This window comes from Arachis stenosperma, chromosome 10, assembly GCF_014773155.1.
Source record: "Arachis stenosperma cultivar V10309 chromosome 10, arast.V10309.gnm1.PFL2, whole genome shotgun sequence".
NCBI classification, from domain to species: Eukaryota; Viridiplantae; Streptophyta; class Magnoliopsida; order Fabales; family Fabaceae; genus Arachis; species Arachis stenosperma.
Window position 1 is genome coordinate 8,683,035 of NC_080386.1, and position 20,127 is coordinate 8,703,161.

Below are 20,127 nucleotides of genomic sequence, written 5' to 3' on the forward strand. Positions count from 1 at the left end.
AAAATTGTTTCATCAGGTGTCGTCGTTCTCTCACTTGTAACCATTAGATTTATGATATGAGGAGTTGATGATGATACGATAACGAATTGATGATTGATGAAGATGATATGTATACATTTTATATGATTAGTTGAAAATGTAACTATAATTAATAATAAAATGCAATAAGGTATGACGGCTTCAGAAGGCCTTCCAAGGGAGTCATGAGAATTAGGGAGGGGTTTAGAATTTAGAAGAAAAAAAATTAAAATTTCGAGAAAAAATTAAGATTTAGAGAGAAATTAAGGATTTGGAGAAAAAATAGAATTAAGAGTATAAATTATAATTACTAATTATGATAAATGATATTTTTGGTAAAGAAAATATTAAAAATTACTTTTACTTCGCAATGTGTTGTTGGCTTTTAGAAAAAGCAAATTATTTACTTCTTTTTAATAAAATTACTTTTTAAAAAAGTGATACCCAAACATATTTGAAATTTTAAAAAGCATTTTTTAAAAAATAAACCAATCCAAACTAACACTTATTTTAATTACTGTCTCTCTTCTAAATGCTACCTAAGCGTTAGGTGTGTAAGTGCGTATAAGGCTGGCAACGGGTAGGGTATGATAGGATAGGATTTGGATTCTACCCTAAACTTACTTGCGAGTTGAGAATCTCTTAATCCTAACCTTATACCCTACTTGACTCTACTCTCATGAAAATAATTCTTTTCAAGCAAATATAAAATCATTCCATATTTCATACATATTAATAAAATAGAAAATAAAAAATTAAGTTTAAATTAAATTTAAAAACAATTAAATTTTAAAGAAATCAAACATAAAATTATAAATACCATGATCATCAAATTTTTAATAAAATTAAAATAATACAAAACAAAGATAAAATGTCTTGTCATTTTTTTTCTAACTCCAAACTTTTGTAACATTACTCTTCTGTCAGTTCAAAAGATGCATCATCATCTTTATTTGCAGCAATAGAAGAAGGAGGAACTTATGATTTCTAAGTAAAAAAAATTTAAAAAATGATGAAATTAATTTAGGATTTTTAAATTCACTTGGTGGTTTAAAAAATTGTGATATATGAATTTTATTTTTTAGTTTTATTTTTATTTTAGAATAACTTTATAAAAAAATATACTAAATTAATAATTTAAATAATTAGTTTAGAGGTTCTTATGAATTTTTACAAAGAGGAGGTCATGGGTTCAATAACCACTTCCTCCACCATATATAATTTTTAAATATATATACTTATAATAAATAATATATTAGGGGTGCGGATAGGGTTTATCCTAAACCTGTACCCGATCCTAACCGCAAACAAATTCACACTGTACTCTACTCTATCTACAGTTCTTAAATCTGGATCAGATTAATCAGTTCGATAAAAAAAAAATTAATAAACTAAATTCTCAACCAGTCTGGATTAAATGCCAGACCGTTTTTATAATTGACCTGTGAAAAATTAGTTTAACCCACAGTAAACCGATCAAACCTAAATTGACTCAGATCTATTGGTCCGGCCGGGTCAATGTAACTCGCGCGCCTTCACGGTGCACCAGCAGTGCGATGATCATAGTAAAAAATAACTTTTTGTATTAATCCAAAAAGCATTTTTCTTGTGATTTGAACTTGGAACCTTCCAAGGTAATGCACATGAGTCATCCACTAGGCTAGTATTTTTTTTCTTTGTTAAATAATATGCTAATTATTATATATATAATGAAAGCAATACCTTTTATTTACCACACACTTATCATCCTAAAAAAAACTAATAATTAATATCATATTAAAGTAATTATATATTTTATATTGAAACAATGAAATTTAAATAATGTAAAACATTATTTTTATTCTTTAATAATAATATTATATTTATTTATTTTTATAATTTAATTTTAATACATTGACATTATAAAATATTTTACATAGTTGTCTTATTATATCCGTTTTTTTGAATAATCATTTATGCGATTAAATATATAAGATAATTATTTTTATTGATGTAGCGTTATCTGAAGACATACATATTTAAATTTTAACTTTTGATTTTAATTTATTTTTATAATTTTATATTTTTATTTAATTATGATTGGATCAACTGCATGAATCAATGACCTAATAGTTGAATCAATAATCTAATGACCCAATCGTATGACCGAGTCAATTATCGGTTCGGTTCTGATAACTATGACTCTATCCTATTTACAGCAGTCTATGATGCACGGAAACTGACATGGACACGGGAAACGACTCGACACGGGACACGTCAACACGTGAATTTTAAAATCTTACATGACACGAGGATACGCATACATATAAAATATAAAGTATTTTTTAGATAAAGCGAAATGATATTTTAATATTTTATTGATATTAAAGTATAAATTTAAAATTTAAATTATTTTTAATGTCTCATTTTAATTATATCAAGTATTTAAAATATTTTTTATTTTAATAAATAATAATATATATACTATATCTATATTTATTTTAAGAATATATGTTAAGAATAAGACTGGACACGCTGACACGTGATGGTATTTAGGTGTGTCCAAATGTGTCCGAAAAAGAATTTTTTATTTTTTATTAAGACACAGTTGGATATAGCAGACACGCGTGTCGGACGAGTGTCAGTGAGTGTCGTGTCCGAAATCTGTCCGACATGCAGACACGGCAACTCAGCGAAGTGTCCGTGATTCATAGACAACAGTTAAGTAAGCAACGCTATTCGATCGGGTTGGGTACTCGTGGATAAGATACATGTTGATAAACCTAAATGCTGGTTCGGTTGACTCCCAAAATCGTCCTAAAAAAATCAGTCGGACCGGTGGTCGGGTTATCAAAAGTTCCATTTTTTTATATTCACCAAAAACGGTGTCATTTTGATGCCAAAAAAGACCCATTACCCATAGCTGACCCAACCCACTCCAAAGAGCCACTCATACATAACCTCCCTTAACTCTAATTTTCTCTTCCAGTCTTCCTCCAACGCCCCAGAAGGAACTCCACCGTCCCCAACATAATCGACGCAGCAATGACCACCCGTCGTTGCCACCATTGCGGACCGAAGGTCCTCTGGTCGTTCTGGTCCTCTGGTCCTCTGGTCGTTGTCTGGTTCTTTAGTCGTCGTGGGAAGCGTAGTTTGAAGGTTTCATCGTCGTCGGACATTTATTCCGTTGTCATCATCGTCGTCGAATATCTGTTCTGTCGCTGTAAACTCTAGCTTTCTTTGTTCTCTGCTCTGCCGCGATGAGTTCAAGTGTTTTGTAATTAATTTTTTTTATTTTGTTAATTAACTATATGAATTGATGTTCTTTAGTTCATTTATTTTTTTTATTTTGTTGATTAACTATATAATTTTGGATTCTGAATTTTGAATGTCGAATAGAATTTTGATATAATTTTGGACAGAAATAATATAATTTTGGATTTTGATTTTAGACAAAATTGATATAATTTTGGATTATAATTTGCTGTAATTTTGAATTGTGAATTACTATATTTAATTAAATCAATTTAATTGCGGTTCGATTCCAATTAAATCATTGACTCGACCGGTTTAATAACCGATCCGGTCCGCTTCAAATTACGACTCCAATTTATTTGATTGAAAAAAAAAAAAGAACGAGAATTTGGAAGAACTGCAACTCACCTCTCACTCTGCGGAAGGAGGAGAAGCCGCAGCCGCCGCAATGGTAAGAAAACCATGGTCATTTCTCACACTTAATCTTTCTTCTTCATACTTCCATCTGTTCTCAAATCTCGCTATGGGCTCTTAATTTTTTCCAGGTGAAGTACTCCAGAGAACCCGAAAATCCCACTAAGTGTATGTTCCCTTTCGGGTTTTCTTTAGTAGAATTTGTATTTGAATCTGTGTTCATAGCTATTTTGATTCTGTGGATATTTTTCTTTTCTTTTTACTCAATTTGTTTGTTTTCGCTTAACCTAATGTGATTGTTGCAAATGTAGCTTGCAAGGCTAGAGGCTCTGATCTTAGGGTTCATTTCAAGGTACGATGTTCTATTTACCTTTGGAACTTTATAATTTCTTACTTTAATGTGAGATCCCGGAATTTTAGAGCTAGAGCCAAAGAATGTTTGTACTTTGTAGTAGCCTTTTAGGGATATGATAAGCCTTAAAAGAACTGCATTTGTAATAGTGAATAACCCTTAAATTTGTAATAGCAATGGTTAATGTTTCAAGTTACTGGTCCCTTGTAAGTTGATGATTGTCGTTTTCTTTAATGCACATTTGATAATTTTGTCGAGGAAAATTCTATATTGATAAAATGTATAAACACAGTTTATATTACTCATTTTTGTTCTATATTTATTGAGCTGGAAATAAGAAATTGTGTTGTAAAATTTTCTGTACAGAATACCAGGGAGACTGCCTTTGCAATCAGGAAGCTGCCCCTTGTTAAGGCAAAGAGGTACCTGGAGGATGTTCTGGCCCACAAACAGGCTATTCCATTCCGACGCTTCTGCGGTGGTGTTGGGAGGACTGCCCAGGCCAAGAACAGACATTCCAATGGACAAGGACGCTGGCCCGTGAAATCAGCTAAATTCATTCTTGATTTGCTCAAGAATGCTGAGAGCAATGCTGAGGTGCGCTGCGTATATGTATTCAAGATTTGCTCTACTTTGTGTCTACGTTAAGCTTGAGCATTTGGAACTCATGTTGGTTTTGATTTCTTGCAGGTGAAAGGTTTGGATGTGGATGCTCTTTACATTTCTCATATCCAGGTTAATCAAGCACAGAAACAAAGGCGCCGCACCTACCGAGCTCACGGAAGAATCAATCGTAAGTTGTAATCTGCGCACTCTATTTTTTTTATTCGGTTTACATAATACCATTGCTTGGTATAATATTGATGATGCCTTTTGTTGGCAGCTTACATGTCATCACCATGCCACATAGAGTTGATTTTATCTGAGAAGGAAGAGCCTGTGAAGAAAGAGGTATTGATTTTACCTCTGAATTATTTTGAATTTATTTTCATGTTACAGCAAATGTTCATTTATTGTTGTTCTTGTAGCCGGAGACCCAGCTGGCAACAAGCAAAAAGAAGTCTCAAGCTATTCGTAGTGGTGCTTCATCCTAAATTGTTGTTGAAGCAGATTGTCGAAAGTCCTAAGTTGTCAGTTTTGTTGCTCGTTATTTGTCATGGATTTCTCTTGTAGAAGAATGAACAGCACTTCTGCTTCACATAGACGCTGTCAAGTTAATTTTGAGATTCTTGGAAATTTTGTTTTGGAAATGTACTATTTGTTGGGTATTACCTAGTGTCTTTAGTTAAGCATTAAAAATGGTTGATCCAGGATCTATGATTTTGTTCCTTTTCTAGCTTTTGCCTAAAGAATTTTCATACGCAAGCATGTTATCGTGGTAACATTTTTTGGGACAGTTCTAGAAGAATAAAAGATAATAATAGGTTAATAACGTTTATATAGAGAGGGTTCATTTTCACAAGTGAAATCTCTTTGTGAAAGAAGTTCTCGAAAGGGAAGTTAGACTAAGAGCAGCAGCAAGGAAGCCTTATCTCACTAGGTGGAGTTGATTATATGAATCAAATGACGCCATTGAGTTCTATAATATATTATGTCTACGGAGAGATCATTTACATGTAAATCTCGTTTGACTATCTCATGGATGGACTTCTTAAATCTTTCTCTGTTCTTTATCATTTGTCTATCTTCCATTTTATTCACCCTTTTGATTGGGTATTCTGTCGGTCTTCTTCTCATATGTCTAAATCACGTGAGACACGATTCTACCATAATAGGCGCTATTTTAACTCTCTTTTATATCTTTGTTCCTTATTCTATTCAATCGCGTATGACCACTCATCTATCTCAACATTTTTATCTTTGCCACACTTGACTTATGTTGGTGTTCTCTTTTGGCCGCCCAATACTTTATACCATAAAAAAAGTTAATCTGATAGCAGTGCGATAGAATTTACTTTTAAGTTTTAAAGACACTTTTTTGTCAGATATAAAATCAAACGTACTCTGTCATTTTAACCAACCTGTTTGGATCTCATGATTTATATCCTGTTCATTCTCTCAATTATCCTGTATAATGCATCCAATATACTAAAACTTTTATACTAAAACTTTTAACTTTTCGTAGTTTTTTTCAATCTTCGCCTCAATATTAGAGTTTCTCCTTCGGCGGCCGAACTTACATTCCATATATTCCGTCTTGCTACGACTTATGCGCACACCATACACTTCTAAAGTTTCTCTCCATAGATCTAATTTCTTATTTAGATCTTCTCTTGACTCTCCCATAAGGACAATATCATCAGCAAAAAATATGTACCATGGCACATGTTCTTGGATATGCGTAGACCATACACTTCTAGAGCTTCTCTCCATAAATCAAAGTTCTTATTTAGGTATTTCTTTGACTCTTCCATAAGGAGGATATCATTGGCAAAAAATATGCACTATAACACAGGCTCTTGGATATGCTCTTTAGAGTTATACTGAGGGCATTAGTTAAAAATTTAAAATCAGCTCTATATTTCCTACTTAGCTAGTGTTAGTGTGTTAGAGCGATTACTCGGGAAATAAAAATGAATGTTGTAATATTTTAATTAAAGAAATAATACTTTAAAGTTTGGATAAAATATATTTTTTGTCTTTAAATTTGGTAAAAATTTTAAAAATATTTTTAAGTTTTATTTTGTTTTAATTTTATTCTAAAAGTTTTCGATTTATATCAAATATATTATTAATAGCTAAATTTTCAAAAAAAATTAAGACAAATTCAACAATAATGCATGATAATTATGTTTAATTTACTTGTATGAAAGATTGTTCTTATATAATTGTTATTGAACTAGTACTAAATTTTATAAAAAATTAACTGATAGATATATTTAATGTAAATTAAAAATTTTTGGGATAAAATTAAAATAAAATAAAATTTAAAAATATTTTTAAAATTTTTACCAAATTTTTGAAACATAAAGCATACTTTATTTTTCAATTTAATTCTATATGACTAAATGAGTATATGAAAGGTTAAGAGGATATAGTAAGAGTATATTTATGTATTGAAATACATGTAATGAGAAACAAAATATTAATTGCTAGAAGCAGTAACTATTAAGTGAATTTTTTCACTTATATATATATTCGATTGATTACTTTATGCTAACACTACAACTTCTAATTTATGGTCACGCTATATATGTTGGGAAAATTTTTAAATGTATCGCTAAACTGGTATTTCAATAATTTTTAACTGTTGATTTTATTTATAAAAAATATATATAATATATATAATTTAGATCAATGATTAAAAATAATTGAAAATTTGAAAATATCGATCTACTTGAAAAAAATTTTATATGTTGATGTGTAGTGATTGGTCTTTAAATTATTTTTAGTAGAAAACTCATCCCAATTCCTGTTTATGGCACATCTGTCATAAAAAATAACTCCACATCAATTTTTGTGTTATAAACAGTAAATAAGAACTCAAAGCATCTCTCTCTTCTCCATTAGAAGGAACTAACTGTAGTCCTTGTTGTGGTCCTACTTAATTAATTAATTAAACTTTTTAAAATTAATGTAATTAATTTTTTTCAATAATATAATTTAAATTTATAAATTTTAAAAAAATTTACTATTAAAAAATATTAATATTAAATAAATTCATATATAAAAATACCACATAATATATAATTCAAAATTATATTAATTTATAAAATTATTTAATATAAAAAATATAATTAAACTCTATTATTTTGTAATGTGGTTAATATTTAAATTTTATAAATAAAAATAAATAACTCACTAAAAATTATTTTATAATACATAAAAAATTAAATTTACTTTTTTATGTAAATAAATTTAATTAATTATAATTGTGTATAATTATTTTAATTATGATTTAAATCATTAATATAAATTATTAATTAAATAATAATATAATTATTTATTATGATTAATTATAATTTAATTATTTTAATAATATTAACTATAATTCAATATAATTATTTAATTAATTATTATTTTAAAGATAATTTGCCACATGACAAGTTATCATTGGTAGGATAGAGTCCTTCTGAGGAGAAACTCGTCTTCCTTGGGACTTGTGGGAGGACTTTCATATCCTTTTCTCTAATGGTTGAAGTCCCTTTGTGTTTGGAAAAAGTGAGAGAGGGACTCTCCATTGGAGTTTCTCTTAGAAAGCATAAACAAATTGTAGGAACTATTTGATCTTATTATCTTGGAAACATACTGATTGTGTACTAAAAATATAAACCTTTTTTTATACATAAATAATTTTAAGAATGACCTACAAACATGGTCAAACAAGAGTCAAGTTTCTCTTAAAGGTATTGGGTAAAAGGATGGAACCCAAAAGAACACCTTGAGAAGTTAAATTTCTCTTCAGTGGGAACTAAACTGGTGGAAGTGGATTGGTTGGATTTGGAATGTAAATGTGTCATCTAGTTAAAAGAAAACCAAATTAGATGTCCCTTCACTGATGTCACATGCCATGAGCTTTAGTTTAACTTGTGAAAATCAACTTCTTACCTTTCCAGTTGACAAGACTTGAGGTGACAGGAATACCTAAAGATATTTTGAAAAAAGTAGTAAACCAAATATCAAATTAAAAATCATTGGACAATAGATTTCCTCATCATCATAGGTTTACACTATAAAAGGACCTCAAGCCATCTCTTCAAACCATCATCTTCTTCTTCACAGACCTTCAACCAGACTTTCACCTTCACTTTCACTACTTTTCACTCTCATCCTCTACCCTTTACTTTCACCTTTACCTTTACCTTCACTTTATCACCTTCTTCTTCACAGACCTTCAACCAAACTTTTCACTTTCACTTTCACCTTCTTCTAGACTTTTCTTACTTTTGAAGTTGAGAAGCTAAAAAACCCATCTTTTCCTCTCCCCAAATTTCCTCTCATTTTGTTCTTCATTACATTTATCGCCTTCACAAATAAAAAATTGGCATTTAGGTGTTCTCGCAAAACACTTGACAACCATTAACCAACCCCTGTCCACTTTAAACAAAACTCATTCATCCTCTTGTGACATTAGTGGAGGTTTCAACACTTGTTCTCCACCTCTATTTCTCATCATTGGTTCTCATATTGCTTATTTGCCATTAATAGAAGTATTTTTCCTCACAAGTTTACTTACCCCGAATCTCTCATCTTAATCATTATTTTTCACTTAATCTATTTTTCACGAAACCCACCCAAATCACATACATAATCGCATGAAATTGTTTTCCACTAAACAAGCTCAAGAGGAGCAAACCTGTCTTGGTTAAGCACTTATCATCCCCCCAACACTAATAAAGCACATGACAAATCAAACAAAGAAAAAAAAACTAAAAATCTATTCGTATACTCAAATTTTTTGTTTTATTTCTTTTTTCTGTTTAGCAACATCTTTCTCATTTTATATTTTCATACTTCTTTTTTCAAGTTATTACATTTTTGTGATGGGTGTACTCATGGCATTGCCCCAAACAAAATATACAAAATAAGAGCTCCTTATTTTAAAATTGTTTGTGCCTCTTCAAGTTCAGTCTCTATGTCCAGTCCAAAAAAAAAGTCTCACTATGTGCATCAACTTAACAGCCTTGAAAAATAGTAACTCAAAAATCCTGCAGCATATTGAAACCCTTATTCCTAGTCAAAATGTCAAATCTTCAAATTCAAATCCTGATATATACTCCCAAAACCAACCTAAGAATCTGTATGCAATATGTAAGCAAAAATAATTCTTACATGATATAATGGAGTTGGAATGTTAATGGACAAAAGAAACAAAAGAAGGTTGATGAACTCTGACACACATAGTTTGGATTTGTTTTGGTATTGAGATTCTGTTTTGCTAACTGGACAAAAATAAATTAATGAATTCTACGTAAATAAAATAAATGTTGGTTGAACATTAACAATAGTTGGTGACAAAATTGATGGTCGGTTTGCTGCTTCGTTAGGGAAATAGCGACCTGATTGACTTAAAGATTATTGGAAGACGCTTTTTTTGGTATAAAAGAATAAAATATTATGTTGAGTTGGCAAAAAAGTTTGATTGGATTTGTATTAATAGTGGATGGCTATCTTTTTATTTTTGGAGACTTATGCGAAAATATTAAATAAACTTCAATCTGATAATTATCCTATTTTAGTTTTATGTAAAGGTCGGCCCCAATCGAAAAGGAACAAACCTTTCTAGTTTATTGCGGCTTAGGCTATCCATCCGAAGTACAGAGATATTGTGAACCAAACATGGCGGTCTGACTATAGAGAGGTGCATGGCAAGCTTTTGGAACACTTTGAAGTTTAATTCTAAAGTGTTCGGCAATATTTTTGTTAGGAAAAGCGAGTTGGAGCCCCAAATTAATTTTCTATAGAAGCGGCTGGAAGTGATAGAAGATTCTTCTATGTGGCAAAAAGAGCAACAGTTAATTGAGGATTATAATAACACTTTTGTGCAAGAGGAACTTTTACGGTTTCAGAAATCCATAGAACAATAGATAAAATTACCAATTTTTTTTATGTTCAGACTCTAATGCGGAAGAAGCATAACAAAATTCAGTCTTTTTTTTAATGATGAGATGTGGAACACGAATCTGGATGTTCTTTGCAATAAAGAAGTTGAGTCCTTTTTAAAAGCTTATTCCATCAATTAGAGAATGCGGATTTGGAATGTCTTGGTGAAGTGCCACTTTCTTTCTTAAATGAGGACACTTGCTGTAACCTCACAGTGCCAGTTATATTGAAGAAAGTTAAGTCCGCATTGTCTTGAGTTGAAAAATAATTAAGTTGTTAAATACAAGTTTTGAAATTTGAGTGAAATACCTTACTACAATTTGGCACATGTTCATGGTCAATGTGTGCCCATGTTAACTCTACCTCCTAATTTGCTGATTTAAGCTCGACTGATTCCTGTCAGAAAATTAAAAAATAAAATGCTTGATTGATTCAAACCACAATAGGTTTGCAGATGTTTCGAAAATGTATAATTACCAAATACTTGATCTACCACCTTAATATATGAAGCATATCAATTTATGAACCCATCAATGAGCCACATCTGAACACAAGTATTTACATTTGTGCTGAATGCTGATTTGGTTGCTATTACCATTCTAAGCATTGGTACATGAAAAATGTTAAAGAAACTAACGTTTTCTAATAATATCAACTAATAAATTTTATTGATCATATAATATTGTTCTTAGGGGCATGTTTATGAGTTCTGATTTTGTTAAAAATTAAACCAAGCAAAAGAGACTTTTGGAGCTAGGGGTGTGCATAGTCCGATCTGGTCCGAAGATCTGGTCCGGTCCCAAACACTTTAAGGATTATTTTGGTGTGATTTCAACAGGTCTAAAATCGAGTAAAGGTCTTAAAAATAAACCCGGTCATTATTTTGGATCGGGTCCGAGCCATGATTCGGGTTAACCGAACTCGGCCCAGTGGTCCGATAATCATACATAATTAATATTTTGTGTTATTAGTGATGAATGATAGTTATTCTTATGTGGAATTTAAGTATTGTAAACGTTAATATTTTGTGTTATTAGTTATTATAAGACTATAAGTTAATGTTTTATATTTAAAATGCATAAGATATTAAACTAATGCATAATATTGTGTTATTTGTATTAATTTAAATATTTGATGTTATTAAATAATATTAGTATTGATTATGGTTATGCTTTAAATTTAGAAAAAAGTTAGTTCTTATTATATTTTTTTAGTGAATTTTACCATGTCAAATAATGGTTGAAATCTTAAAAATTTGGATATTTTCACATGCTAGCTTATAAAAAGATATTAAGATAATGTAATATTAACGGCCCAATTTTCACTCGGTTTTTATCCGATATAATAGTGGCCCGAAAATGTATAAGTTTCATCGGATCTAAGATCGCGTTCGGGTTTAATAAATAGGCCCGGTATATATTTCGGACCAAGTCTGGGTCACATCAAACCCGGTTTCACCCGGCCCATGCACACCCCTACTTGGAGCATATAATGAAATGGTCCAAGCTAACATTGGCAACCAGCATAGATCAAGGCTTCACTTGGTCAGAATTTCAGAAAGATATGTCCGTTACCATTGTTGACATAGTACAACAGACTCTGTACATACTTGAACCTACGTCAAAGAAGGTCAACAAAAACATCAAAAAATGCCTTTGGTAATGGGAACCGGAAATACGGGACGCTGTTACGCTGTTACTTAAGCGCAAGTCGGAAACTATTTACAATGTGTGCTGGTGATTGACTATTTTCTAAGAGTTTTCATTCTTCATAGCCCTTAAAATGGGATCATTCTCCTCATCAACTGAAGTGTCGTCGCCGTTGTCATCCAGTTCATCTAATTCATCTAAAATCGACTGGTTAATCCTCTTCCGAGACACTCTCCTATGCTTCTTTGGTTCCAACCGTGGTTCTGCCTGCTGAACACCCATATCTCCCATTTTGAACCTGAAAAGTGAAAAAGCATAAAAATATAAATAAATAAATAAATAAAACTAAAATAAGATACCATAAAACTGTGCCACATAATAATCTCACTTAGATAGCATTAATGAGTCTGATTCTAGAAATCTCCATACAAGAGTTAGACAGGCACTGAATTGCAAGCAGAAGTTTCATCATGAATTTACTCAACTATCCCAGTAAGTATTTTGCACTGCTATATACCCCAGGAAGGATAATTTTTCCCCCCTGCTGCTACTTTTCAGTTTCCATTTTCCACCATAATGTTTACAAGTACAAGGCAAAGAAAATGAAAAACAAAGTCACTAGATAGACAAGATTCTATGGGAATTTCTTTGGTGGAGAGTGAATTTGGGCGAAAATTGAATATTGTAACTAAATTTTCAAGAGGAGTGTGCATTGCACTTGATGTCTTTATTTTGTCTCTATTGTAAAAAAAAAATAAAAAAATAAAAAAATAAAAAATAAAAAATTCACTATTCATTAAAAAACACTCTAGCATGATCCTACTTTCATGTCATAATATATGGAAACTAATGTATATTAGATTATAATTGTTAAAAGGAATTCCCAGTATTGTGTATAATTCATAATTTTCAACTTGCTTTTCATACCTTACATCACCTTCTCTTTTAGTTCCAAATGTCCTTAGCTGGAACTCCTCTCTGATTCTGATCTCATCAAGCAGTTGAAAATAGTATGAATATCTTTCCCAATCGCCCTTCACAATGCACCCAGGTTCACCCAGATGTAGACAATTATTAAATGAGCATTTTGCAGGCTGATTGGCACTAACCATTTTCCTGATCTGTATAGGGAAAAACAAATATAAGACCAGATAAACAGGTAAAATTCTATCAACATCGAATTTAGCAGATCATAACATAATCAGTACGAACTTCGGGAAAAGTCTGTGCAAGAGACTGCTTTGTCACTTTCAATAAACTAGGCTGGTTAAATCCAGGTGTGTCGGCAAGATAACCCCCTCCAGACAATGGAAGCAAAGAGACATGGCGAGTAGTATGCTTCCCTCTGCCACTTCTTGTTGAAACCTCCCCAACTCTCTGTTCTTCAAACCACTTGCTACCTAAAATCTAGAAATAATGCAAGTGCACAAATCATACAAAGTATTAAAATCTCATACACATAGTAGCAGACATCAAAAGACAGACAAGGACATAAGAAAGAAAACCCACGGGTTCGAACCAATTCTCCCCTTCTTCAGCATCACAAACACGGGGATTGCTTCTGAGGGCATTGATCAAACTAGACTTCCCAACTCCACTAGGACCTACGATCACGGTTGTTTGGTCTCTCAATTTGAATGCAAGTAGATCAAGTCCATGTCCGGACTCCACGCTGCAGAAAATAGGCTCATAGCCCCAGCTGCGCAACCTAGACTTCCACGAACTTACAGCCTAGAAAACACGCAAAGCAATTATTAACTAGGCAGCACAAGACAATCAAACCCAACACAATAACTAAAAGAGTCGGTGATGCTTTCTAGCAACAAGTTGAGAAACTCTGATCAACATCCAAGCAGTTTCAACTTTTAAACATTCTTTACCAAAAAATAGAATAGAAGGTTGTAACCATTCGATGAAACCTAAAGAGTCCAGTTTCAGTTAATAAATAAGTCTCCCTTCCCTCTCCTTTTCTTCATCAAACAACCAAATAACAATGCAGCATGCAAATCCTTGTCACTCCATTCCATTCTATGCCTTCTCCATTCATTTCTATTATAAGTCATTCCTCCTCTACAGTCTGATTAAACTCCATGTTCACCCTCAAAAAACTCTCAAAATATAGCCTAAGATCACATATCAATAAAATTCCAAGGAAATAATCATTTCTTTTCTTTTCTTTACAATTAGTTTAGTTCTAAGAAACAATCTAACAGCCATATCACAATATCACAAACCAAACAGGAAAACAAAATCAGAAGAAAAACCACGAACCTCTCCATCCACAAGCTCAATCTTATTGAGCGCAAGGGTGAGAGGAATACCAGTGGACTCGGCCTCAACAAGGAACCTTGTGAGCATAAACGGCTCAACCTTGGGTTGGTCAAGCGAAAAAAGCACAAGCAGGTGATCAACATTGGCGACGGGAGGGTCAAGAATCTCGTTATCCCTCTGGAACACATTCTCGATCATTCCCCTTCGATCAACCCAGTCAATGGAACCTACTAGAACCTTGTCACCAACCATCACTCTCCGCTTTATCTTCTTCAGCAGCTCCCTCACCACGCACAGTAGCTCCAAGCCAGCCGAAGAAGAAGAAGAGGCTTCTGGAAGCTTCATTCTGGAAGGTTCTTGTTCTTGGACGATGACGCGCATGAAGTTGGCCTGGGAGGCTGCGACGATGCCGACGGCTTGAGAGTCGGACAAGGGAGGCGAATCCTCGAGGGAGAGGACGGGAGCCAAGGAGGAGGAGAACTTTTTGAAGGTTTGCTTTGCTTTCAGGAGGTTCTTGCTTGGGGGTTGCTGTTGCCGTTGCTGGTTAGGGTTTCGGTGGTGTCTGGCGGTGGCCACCGCCGCGCCGAACGGGAGGCAGCGGAAGCAACGGTGGAGGATGGTGTTGAGAGTTGGGAGTGGTGAGGCGGGAGACACCACCGTGCGGGGGTGGTGGCGGAGGATCGAGAACGATGCGAGCGCCATCAGGGAAGCTGGTGAGTGTGGCGTTTTGGAAATGGTCGGTATAGAAAAGAAAGAGAGAATCACTTTTTCTTGGTTTTTTTTCGAAGTTGGGTTATTACTTGTTTCCAGCAGGTTCTTTGTTTCTCTGTTATTAGCTTATTATTATCCATTTTCCATTTTGAGGCTTAACCGAAACGGGTGGAAGGTTAGTGAAGCAGCGACGGAGTGTGGTTGCTTTTATCCAAACGGCATTTTTATTTAGCGGTCGTCTATCGGATTGATGATCATGGAATAGTATTGTTACTAAACGACACGTTTTGACACACCAAAACGATAATGGAACCCGCAGTCAGTAACAATAAACCAAACCATAATTATTAGAACCAGACCGGTAATTAATTCAATCATATGATCGGATTATCATGTTATTAATTCAATCGGTAAATTATTGATTCATTTGATTAATCCGGTCATAATTAAAAAAATATAAAATTATATAAATAAAAGGGTAAAAAACCATAATAAGCCAACTGGCTCAGAAAATTACGTAAATACGCCAAAGCAAAAATCGTTACAGCAATAAGCCAGATCGTATTTTTATATAATTCGAACCAGGTTGGTTCGAACTCTATTTGTTAGTAAATCGAACCAGGTTGGTTCGAATTATGGTTTTTTTTTTGTTAGTAATTCGAACCAGCCTGGTTCGAATTAGTAATGAAGGTAATTCGAACCAAGGTGGTTCGAATTATAGAGAGAGACTGTCTGCATGTAATTCGAACCAGGCTGGTTCGAATTACACCAATAATAGTTCGAACCAGGCCGGTTCGAACTATGTGTGAGACTGACTAAGCTGTGTATCTATGGACGAGGCATAGCCGAATCAGCCAAAGAGATGCGGCCTATGTCGCCAACCCGGACACAGTTCAATAAGAGAAAATAAACGCTAAACTGTTTCAAGATTCATTGATGATACAAAATCGATGTCCCAGAACACAAATTAAAAAAAAACATAGATAAACAGACTATAACATAACAAAAAAAGTACAAACCAGGATCATACATGATTGAACTTTAAAGAAAAAAAATACATAATTAAAAAAGCCATATTCATTACTACTCGCAACAATCAAACTAAAAGTCATGTGCACTAATATAAATAATACTGACACTAACAACATGGGATATAATCTAAATAACTCTAAGACTAGCAAGATGCGCACTAATGTAGATAATGCTAACACTAACAACATGCATACTAATGGTGTCCTGTCTGAGACGAGCCTGCAACCTGTGGGCAACTACGTCGCGTGTGTCCAGGTTGGCGACATAGGCCGCACCTCTTTGGCCGATTCGGATCCGCCTCGTCCATGTTCGTCCGTATCCTAGTGGATCTAGGACGACCCTCTCTGGCACGCCTCATGGCAGGGTCTGGAATCACTGTGGGCCCGTCGTAAGGTGGCCAGAAGCCCTCCGGGATGGGAGGTGTGAATCCCATCCGATACACATTGAAGACCGAGCTAATCTGATAGACGCTGTGAACGTAAGAGGTCCAGGTGACCCGTGAGTATGCACAGCACGCAAGTGCGTGCTGACACGGGAAATGAAGAGCCTGGAAGTACCCGCAGTCACATGTCCGAGAGGCAAGTGATACTCTGTAAGTACCCAAGGAGAAAGAACCAGTCGGAGTAGTCTCTGCTACAGTGAACTCGGAGTTATCCCGGTCATACAGCGTCACCGTGAAGCACCTGGCCGTCTTCATGTTGGCCTCAATACACTTCACCAAATGCTGACTGAATTGTTGTCCTGTTCCCATCTGGGCCTCAGCCTCTCTCCCCTTGCGAACAAACAGTTCCGCAAGCCTACAATATGTTGCCTTCTCCAGGGATGCTACAGGGAGATTTCTGACCCCCTTCAGGATAGAGTTCACACACTCGGAGATGTTCGTCGTCATGTGACCGAATCTCCGCCCCTCATCACGATGCTGAGTCCACAACGAGTAATCAATCCGGTTCGCCCACTCACACATCGCCGGATCTTCAGATCGCAGGATATCAAACCAGTAATCAAATTCAACCTCGGTCTTCGCATACGCCGCGTTCACTAGTAGCCTCCTAGCGTCTTTGCCCTTGAAGGTTAGGGCAAAATTAGCCGCTACGTGTTGTATGCAGAATGCACGGTACGCAGATGGCGGTAGCCAACCGCCGTCAGGGGCCTCAAGCGCAGCCTTGATGCCGTTGTGCCTGTCCGATATAACCAGCAGACCGGGCTGCGGGGTCACGTGCTGTCGAAGGTGTGAGAGAAAGAATGTCCAGGATTCCGCATTCTCACCCTCTACTAGTGCGAATGCCACAGGTAGAATGTTGGAGTTCCCATCCTGTGCAATCGCGATGAGCAACGTTCCCCCATACTTCCCATACAAATGTGTGCCGTCAATGCTGATTAGCGGCTTGCAATGACGGAAAGCCTCGATGCAGGGCGGGAAAGTCCAGAAAAGTCTGTGGAAGTACGCTTGAGATTCGTCCACCTGTCCTCCAACTCGAACCGGGCTCGTCTTCAGGACCACAACACTCCCAGGCATCGTCAGCTGGACACCCAAGACCCACCTAGGCAGGTCGTTGTAGGACTCATCCCAGTCACCGTATATGAGGGCAATAGATTTCTGCTTCGCCATCCAAACCCTCCGGTAAGTCGGCCTAAAACCAAAGTGCGCTGCCGTGGCGTTCAGGAGCACCTTGATGCTCACGGATGCATCGGCCCTAACCATTGGCATAATGAAAGCCGAAATCACATGATAATCCAAACTCCTGTGGTCACTAGAGATGGATGTGGCCAGGCAAGTGTGAGGTCCATTGTACCGTTTGACCTCCCAGATGTCCTTGCGCTTCCGGAGACTCAGTCGAATCAACCATGTGCACCCATTCCCAAACTCGGAACACTTGCCCACATACCGGCGGTGATCGGACTCCACCACCTTGTACTGTACCCCTCGCCGGATGCTGTAAGTCTTCACACTTAAAAGGGCCTCATCTTTATCCTGGAATTGCTGACCAACCTGGAACTCTGTCAGACCAGTACTCCCTTCCGCATCTCTAGCTCCGAATCCAACAGCGTGCCCTAAAACCCCCTCATGTCTCATGGCGTCCAAGTCCAATGAGGAAAAATGTGGTGGATACTGCTGTGTGCCAGAGCTAGAACCACCTACCTCCAATGCAGGCCCAGTCGCTCCAATATCATCAGCGCTATCATCGTCAATCATATCCGGCTCGACGTCATCCTCGTCTTCATCGTCCAAAAAACCGTCTCCTACGCCAACAGGTGCAACTCCCACTAAAGCGTTCGGCAAATTTTCCCTTTCCACTACCTCGTCGCCTTCGGTGGCATTGAGGTCAACAGCGAAAGATGGGGAGGCGACATGTTGGACCACTGGTTCGTACACAGGGACGGACGAGGAAGCAACGGCAGGCCGGGAACTAGAACCTGCTGCATTCGCTATAGTGTTCGTATTCCTGTTCGAACCGCCGGAGCTGGATACAACATCAACCAGCCGGGCCAACAACTCTGGTGTCCTCACCTCCGGAAACTGCCGCCGACAGAGAAACATTACTTGCAAGTCCGCATCATTATTAATCGTGAAGCAATCATACTTCACCGTATTCTGTAGCACCGTGACTGGAATGCGATAGAAAAACTTCTTTATCCGCTTCGCACCCTCCAGACCAAGCTTCATTAGTACAGCGCTAACAAGGTCATCGTAACTCGTCGTAGATGTTATGACAATACATAAAGGATTCTTATCCGTGAACTTTACTCCGGAACGAGTTTTTCTATTAACAGATCCTCTGTGGTGCACCAAAACAACAAAACTCTCCTCACTAGCCATCCTACTCCCTCTAATGAGAGTAACTCACGTTTGGAACCATATATATACAGTCAGTCTCACACATAGTTCGAACCGGCCTGGTTCGAACTATGATTGGTGTAATTCGAACCAGCCTGGTTCGAATTACATGCAGACAGTCTCTCTCTATAATTCGAACCACCTTGGTTCGAATTACCTTCATTACTAATTCGAACCAGGCTGGTTCGAATTACTAACAAAAAAAAAACCATAATTCGAACCAACCTGGTTCGATTTACTAACAAATAGAGTTCGAACCAACCTGGTTCGAATTATATAAAAATACGATCTGGCTTATTGCTGTATCGATTTTTGCTTTGGCGTATTTACGTAATTTTCTAAGCCAGTTGGCTTATTATGGTTTTTTACCCTAAATAAAATTAAAATAATGTCTTAAAATTTTAAAAATAAATCTTTACAAACATTAATAATTTAATATCAATTTTTAAATATAACTAATAATCTAAAAAAAAAGACAATAAAAACTAGTCTCTAATATAAAATACGTTCTCAATTTAAATCAACAAGAATAAGTGAAAGATAACACAATCAGTAAATCAAGTCCAAAGAATGAGCTCAAAGTCGGCATCAATATCTTCATAGGACAAATTTGTAGCTTGATCAATATTTTTCTCATTTTAATTTGCATCCATATCTTCCATAGTATTGTTACTCAGTCCATTATTATCTTGGTAATCTTCCAAATTTTAATTGATTTACATTTATGTATTTTTCACAAATCAATATCAAGAATAATTCGTAATAGCAACTGGCAATTAAAATATTCAAGCAATTGAAAATTTTATCAAGATCATCCAAAGTTGGTTGAATGGACATATTTGTCAAATCATTTCATAGAGCATCAGCTTCTTCAGGAGTTAAAAATAGTGGTGAATCTTCAAATATCCAATCCAAATGGTCATCAAATGCATCAAGACAAATTGGATCATAGTTTTGCTTTCTCATTTGATTCCTATGTTATCAAGTTATATAATTACTAAACTAAAGATTAAATTTTAATGAACAATACTTTTTAAAATTAGATAAATAATTATAGAAGATACCTT

The 20,127-nt window shown here is 35.2% G+C and overlaps 3 protein-coding genes across 3 annotated transcripts; 1 reads left to right on the forward strand and 2 right to left on the reverse strand.

Moving 5' to 3' along the window:
- The first annotated feature begins 3,584 nt into the window (after positions 1-3,584).
- On the forward strand, positions 3,585-5,378 carry LOC130955970 (60S ribosomal protein L17-2). The gene is made up of 7 exons (XM_057882987.1): positions 3,585-3,703; positions 3,798-3,834; positions 3,978-4,018; positions 4,385-4,615; positions 4,709-4,811; positions 4,902-4,969; positions 5,047-5,378. Exons 1-7 carry the CDS (start codon positions 3,701-3,703, stop codon positions 5,110-5,112), a joined length of 549 nt encoding a protein of 182 aa, XP_057738970.1. The 5' UTR covers positions 3,585-3,700; the 3' UTR covers positions 5,113-5,378.
- Positions 5,379-11,848: 6,470 nt separating this feature from the next.
- On the reverse strand, positions 11,849-15,418 carry LOC130954247 (small ribosomal subunit biogenesis GTPase RsgA 1, mitochondrial). Its single transcript, XM_057880978.1, has 5 exons — positions 14,482-15,418; positions 13,720-13,941; positions 13,423-13,617; positions 13,138-13,331; positions 11,849-12,508 (listed from the first exon to the last, which is right to left on the reverse strand). The coding sequence occupies exons 1-5, from the start codon at positions 15,181-15,183 to the stop codon at positions 12,313-12,315; spliced, it is 1,509 nt and encodes a 502-aa protein (XP_057736961.1). The 5' UTR covers positions 15,184-15,418; the 3' UTR covers positions 11,849-12,312.
- A 352-nt stretch (positions 15,419-15,770) lies between these two features.
- LOC130957933 (uncharacterized) lies at positions 15,771-19,137 on the reverse strand (the record flags this gene model as incomplete). Its single annotated transcript, XM_057884790.1, has 5 exons — positions 18,394-19,137; positions 17,271-18,291; positions 16,938-16,952; positions 15,879-15,991; positions 15,771-15,796 (listed from the first exon to the last, which is right to left on the reverse strand). Coding segments are annotated over exons 1-5 (1,824 nt in total), but the record flags the coding sequence as incomplete, so codon positions are not given.
- Positions 19,138-20,127: the final 990 nt, after the last annotated feature.

What these genes read in the sequence shown, in the direction of transcription:
- LOC130954247 (XM_057880978.1), bottom strand. Translation starts at nt 15,183, where the DNA reads ATGGCGCTCGCATCGTTCTCGATCCTCCGCCACCACCCCCGCACGGTG. An exon ending in GGGAGAATTGGTTCGAACCC is followed by an intron (nt 13,618 to 13,719) that starts GTGGGTTTTCTT and finishes CATTATTTCTAG; the next exon opens with ATTTTAGGTAGCAAGTGGTT. An exon ending in TTGCACAGACTTTTCCCGAA is followed by an intron (nt 13,332 to 13,422) that starts GTTCGTACTGAT and finishes TTCCCTATACAG; the next exon opens with ATCAGGAAAATGGTTAGTGC.
- LOC130955970 (XM_057882987.1), top strand. An exon ending in ATGCTGAGAGCAATGCTGAG is followed by an intron (nt 4,616 to 4,708) that starts GTGCGCTGCGTA and finishes GATTTCTTGCAG; the next exon opens with GTGAAAGGTTTGGATGTGGA. An exon ending in AAGAGCCTGTGAAGAAAGAG is followed by an intron (nt 4,970 to 5,046) that starts GTATTGATTTTA and finishes TTGTTCTTGTAG; the next exon opens with CCGGAGACCCAGCTGGCAAC.